General features: G+C 39.4%; 1 protein-coding gene across 1 annotated transcript; it reads left to right on the forward strand.

Annotated features, from left to right (window-relative positions):
• Positions 1-354: 354 nt before the first annotated feature.
• Positions 355-1,296, forward strand: LOC308676375 (olfactory receptor 4Q2-like; the record flags this gene model as incomplete). Its single annotated transcript, XM_081342188.1, has 1 exon — positions 355-1,296. One exon carries the CDS (start codon positions 355-357, stop codon positions 1,294-1,296), a length of 942 nt encoding a protein of 313 aa, XP_081198314.1.
• Positions 1,297-6,228: the final 4,932 nt, after the last annotated feature.

The following is a 6,228-nucleotide window of genomic DNA, read 5'->3' on the forward strand; positions in this document are numbered from 1 at the left end:
TTGGTTAGTTTCCATCCATTGCTTTTTTCCTGCCTTCAGACACTTTGGAGAATAGCTTGACTCCCTCTTCTTTGTGGCAGCCCCTGAGATATTGGAACACTGCTATCATGTCACCCCTTGTCCTTCTCTTTGTTAAATTAAATTCCTGCAACCATTCTTCCTATATTTTAGCCGCCAGTCTCCTAATCATCTTTATTGCTCTTCTCTACATTCTTTCTAGAGTCTCAACATCTTAATAAATAATAATATTAATTTCTTGTTCTGGCTTTCCTTTCCCTTGGAAGCAAATCATATCTGAAGAAAGAATCCTGCTGTCTCATAGAATGAATCTGTCAACCTCCAGCTGCAGATAAGATGGATTTCCAGAAAAAGAATGGCACAAGAATCAACGAATTCCTGTTGGCAGCCATTTCTCCCACATGGCAATCCCAAGCTGCTCTTTTTGTGGTCTTTCTCCTAGTCTATGCAGCCACCATCGTGGGAAACACCCTCATAATGCTAACAGTGGGGTCTGCTCCCCAATTACGCACTCCCATGTACTTCCTGCTAGGGAATCTGTCCTTCCTGGATCTTTGCTACTCCACTGTCACAGCTCCTAAAATGCTGGTGGACTTTTTGGTGGTGAAGAGAAGCATCTCCTTTGATGCCTGCATGGCCCAGCTCTTTTTTCTCCACTTTGTAGGTGCTGCGGAGATGTTTCTCCTCACCGTCATGGCCTATGACAGGTATGTGGCCATTTGCAAGCCTTTGCATTATCCTAGTATCATGAATAAGCAGCTCTGTAGTTGGCTTGTAGCAGCCTCCTGGATGGGTGGTTTAATTCATTCTACAGTCCAGACCATCCTCACCATGAGGTTGCCCTTCTGTGGGCCCAACTGGGTAGACAACTTCTTCTGTGATGTGCCACCGGTCATTAAACTGGCTTGCACCAACACATATGTCATCGAGCTCCTCATGGTCTCCAACAGTGGCCTTATCTCCACTGGCTGCTTTATCATCTTATTGACCTCCTATACCACCATCCTGGTGAAGATACGTTCTCCTGATGGGCGCCGTAAAGCTCTCAGTGTCTGCGCTTCACACCTAACTGTAGTGACCTTGTTCTTTGGACCTTGCATCTTCATCTACGCTCGTCCTTTCTCCACTTTCTCAGTGGACAAACTGGTCTCCCTCCTTTACAATATTATTACTCCTATGTTGAATCCCTTGATCTACACTTTGAGGAACAAAGATGTGAAGATGGCCATGAGCAAACTGAGAAGCAAGGAAATAATTGTTGACAGGGATGGGAATTAGGTGGGAAAAATTCTTTCTCTTTCCTTTTACTTTACATTAATTTGTACATTTTTCTCACCAATGACTGTTGCAGCACCCTGTGGTCCTGTGGATCAAAATTCAGATGCTTGGCAGCTGATTCATATTTATGATTGTTGCAATTTCCTGGGCTCACGTGATCACCTTTTGTGACCTTCTGACAAGCAAAAACAATGGGGAAGCCAGATTCACATAACAAGAATGTTACTTTACTTAACAACAGTGGCAAGAAAGATTGTAAAATGGGGCAAAATTCACTTAACAACTGTCTTGCTTAGCAATGGAAATTTTGGGCTCAGTTGTGATTGTAACTTGAGGACTACTTGTAGTTGACCATAATAATAACAATAATAATAGACTTCGGGTTTGCCAAGTCAGCCGACATAGACGTCTGGAGGACGGCTCTCATCTTTCACGTCTAGTTTCACATCACTGTGGGGTTCTAAAAGGGCCGAAAAGTCACCCTGGAGGGGCGACCAGAAAGAAGAGCCTTTTGCAGAAATGTGGGGGAGCCACAACCCCCCGTTAGTGCCTGCATTCCCTTCATACCAGCGGATGAAAGACTGGCCATAGCAATATGGCCAGTTACTAGGCTGCAGACAGCCGAAGTCAAACTTACCATCAGGCAACATTAAAGCAGCGTGGAAGAGATGGGGTAAGATTCTTATACCTTAATCTTCTTTTTTTCACATAAATAAGCTGCTAAGTACCTTCCCCACTGTGGAAAGGAAGGGGGGAATTCAACCCACCCTTCAAATAAACGGTGAGCAAGCCCAGGGGTGTTTTTTAAAAAAAACATTGAAAAAAGAAATGGACTAAAAGAAAAGAATTTTCAAAGTACTTGGGGGACACCCAGTGGCTAAACCTGAAATTGCAATCTGACTTTCTCTTTTTAAAAAAATCAAGAAAATATTTAAGAAAAACAAGATAAGTTTAACCTTGAACACCAGATGTGAAACTTCACTATGGAAAAGTTTCAAAAACAAATCTATGTTTTGTGGGAAATATCTTACCAAACTTATGAGTTCCTTTCTTCAGCTGGCGATGAAATAAGAGCTTTTGGAAAAGAACTAGAAAACATCTCGAAGAAACAAACTCAAACTGTGACTACAACTAATATTTTATTGGGACAGAACTTAGCAGAAGAAATTGAACAATCAAATACACTGGCAGAAGAATTAAATATTCAACAAATACAGACTTTTGAAGATTATAATGGAAAACAGGTGGGGAAAAATCTATTCAGACCAGGACAATTATATCAAGAGGTGAAAATAATGAGATGATTTGGTACTGTTCAGACTTCTCAATCCTTCAAAAGTGGAGACTGGAGGGCCACTTCAATATGATATAACAACGCAAGAATGCTTTGATGATCCTGAGGCAAAGAAGCAAAAAATGACATGGAAAAGGAAGAAAGCAAGAATAAGATTGAAGAAATATGGACATTCTTAAGAGGCCTGAAATAGATAATACCAAAATAGAGAGGATTGTACTTGGATTACGAGAGATTGTTTTGATGAGTAGATAAAAATACTGAGTAATTAAAAATAATAATAATAAAAATAAAACACAGATGTATGAATACTAACATTGAAATATTGGGTTCCTTAAATGATATGGATTAAGATGTATATATGTTAAAAATGATAGAATGTAACTAATATACTTGGATGTAGTGACATGAGAGGATGTATTAAACAGAAGAAATTTTGGTTAATTTTTAATATATGGAAACTATAAATGAGAAACAAGAATATTATATTGTCCTCCTCTTTCTCCTCCTTGCAATTGGTATTCTAATGACTACTATTCTATATTGTACTACTAATATTGATATGGAAATGAGATAAATAAGAAGCGTATTATATTACTAGGTATTGGAGAAAATTGTGTAAAGGGAAAGGAGGTTATTTAGCAATATGGAAATGAGACATTTTAAATGTTTAATTTTAATATCAATGTAAAATTAAAGCTAGAAAAATACATAAGGTGTTTGATGTTTTAAAGATGGAATGTTAAAATATAAAATATACTAAAGTATTGATAAATATAAGAAAACTATTAAATGACTGATGGATAGCAATGAGAAGTATGTTAATTTAGATAAGAGATAGTATGTATTAAAGGAAAAAAGAGAGAGGAAGTATTGGTTACAACAATTTGGAGATTTGTAATAATATGTATTTGTCTGAAATGGAAGTATTGTAACCCAGACACCACGTTGCTTTTTAGAGATACTATTGTAATATTGGAAAACTAATAAAAAAATAACAATAATAATAATAATAAATATGAACTTTATTTTAGGTTCCAAATGAGATCAAATCTTTTTTTCCCCTTTTCTTTCTTCTTCCATTTCAATTTGTTAAAAATAAACTTTTAACTTGTTTTATGCATTCATTTATCTCCTGGGCGGTCTCTGCTTAATATAAACTTAACAGGATCATCATACTAATCATAATAATATATTATTACTGCACTGTACAATTTACACCATGGAAGAAGACTTTTAAACTGTTGGCTTTTTATCAATAAAAAATTAAACAAGTATAAAAGAGAGGGAAGCACACAGTATCAACTTCTGCTATATGTAGACAATATGAATTAGCCAGAAACTTCCATTCCTAATTTGATTTCATTAATAAATGAATTCAATTAACTGTTATCATGGGAAGAGGTAAAAAAAATCAAGGTGGCAGGTGCAGTCATGTAATTAAAGCTGCACCCCTTTCATTATATCTCTTCCATATACATTTAAAAGGGGGCATGTTAATTTTTCTGATCCCTTTGCGAAGAGCCCTACCGGTTATTGGAGCAAATCAGAAAATCTGACTGGATCTTAGCAATAATACTGACATGAATAGTCACCAGCCATTTCTAATGCCTTCACTTCAAACGGTCCTGTGTTCCTCTAAATTTGTGCAACTCCCCTCACAAATTAAACCAACAATTTCTTTGGGATGGGGTGGATAAGAATTAAATTGAGGCTTCGTCTCAATCCTGCCAAGACTGAGTGTCTGTGCATATCGGCATCTCGGACTAACCAGTTCATTCCACCTTTAACGATGGGGGGTGAGGTGTTACCCCCCGTTGATAGGGCTCGCAACTTGGGCATCCTCCTGGATTCACGGCTCAATTTTGAAGACCATATAGGTGCCGTGACCAGGCGGGCTTTTGCCCAGGTTCGCCTGGTGTGCCAGTTGCGACCCTACCTGGACCGAGATGCCCTACACACAGTCACTCATGCACTCGTGACCTCCCATTTAGACTACTGCAACACTCTCTACATGGGGCTGCCCTTGAGGACCACCCGGAGGCTTCAACTGGTGCAGAATGTGGCCGCGCGAGTTGTGATGGGGGCCTCCTGATACTCCCATGTAACACCTCTATTCCGCGAGCTGCATTGGCTTCCAGTTGACCTTCGGGTGAGATTCAAGGTGCTGGTGATGACCTATAAAGCCCTAAATGGCTTGGGTCCGGGATATTTGAGGGAACACCTCCTGCCAGCATCAAGTTCCCTTCGTCCAGTGCGCTCACACAGGGAGGGTCTTCTCAGGGTGCCGCCGGTAAAAGATTGCCGGCAGATAACACCCAGGGGGAGGGCCTTCTCTGTGGGTGCGCCTGCCCTCTGGAACCAGCTGCCCGTGGAGCTTAGGACCGCCCCTGACCTTCGTTCATTCCGCCGGGACCTGAAGACTTGGCTCTTTAAGCTTTCCGGCCCAGGCTGAGAATTTTTAACTGGGGTTTTATTTAAGGGATAATTTAATCTTTTTAAATTGTTTTTTAACTTTTGTATTTTGTAGTGTTTGATTTTAAATACCCTGTAAACCGCCCTGAGTCCTTCGGGAAAGGGTGGTATATAAATTTAATAAAATTAAATTAAAATTAATTAAATTAATTAAATCTGGGGAATCAAACTCAGAACCCCAAACCAATAACCAAAGCTCACTACAGTATTTATTGTATCAGTACACACTGGAAGAATTGACTCCAAACAAGAGGGTGGAGAGCTGCTGAAGACAAAAGGGTGAACTTGTGTTTAAACATTTCAGAAAAGAAAGGAAAATGAAAGAGTAGTTTCATAGAGGCAGCATAGGATCGTGTCCAGAGAAATACATATCATTGAAAAGATTAGTATGTACAATAATTCTCCAGTCAGTCTTGCAGCTTTTAAACAAACAAGCTAACAGCGAACAATCCAAACAAACAAACAAACAGTCTCATTAACAGTCTCATTAACAGAGCAAGTCATTAGAATACAAACTGAGAGTAAACCCCACTTCCTACTAGCAATGATGATGTTACCTAGTTTGGGTAAAGAAACATCTGCAAGAAAACAACCAAGCTCAGAAAGCACCAAGGACAACTCATTACAATAGTTTAGTGAAATGATTTTGGCTTAATGTGAACAAGCAGGGTCCCAAAATTAGGAGAATCTGAATCCAAAAGTTGAACGAAGACAGCTTTTCTTCCTAGCTTTGCTGCCACCTTTGTTCCATTGGGTTCAATTCTCAGAGATTGCCTGGACAAGTCCCTGCAGTTTCCTTGACAAGGTTTTCCAGATGTGGTTTGCCATTGCCTTCTCCCTAGGGCTGAGAGAAAGTGATTGGCCCAAGATCACCCAGCTGGCTTTATGCCTAAGGTAGAACTAGAACTCATAATCTTCCAGTTCCTTGCCTGATGCCTTGATTACTACATTAAACATGCTCTTGGCAGGAAAAAAAATATTGATTTGGGGGATGTCAAAATTAAATTGTAAGGGCAAGTTCTGTTTGGAGAGAACTCCAAGAGCTGAAGTCCAACAAACATGGAAGATGGGAAGTTGGAGAAAGTTTAGAGGGTCATCTGCTGATAGTCAAGATCTCTTAAACAACAGAAAAGGAGAAGTTATAGCAATAGCACTTAGACCTA

Source organism: Vipera berus (assembly GCF_964194415.1).
Source record: "Vipera berus genome assembly, chromosome: W".
Lineage (NCBI taxonomy): Eukaryota > Metazoa > Chordata > Lepidosauria > Squamata > Viperidae > Vipera > Vipera berus.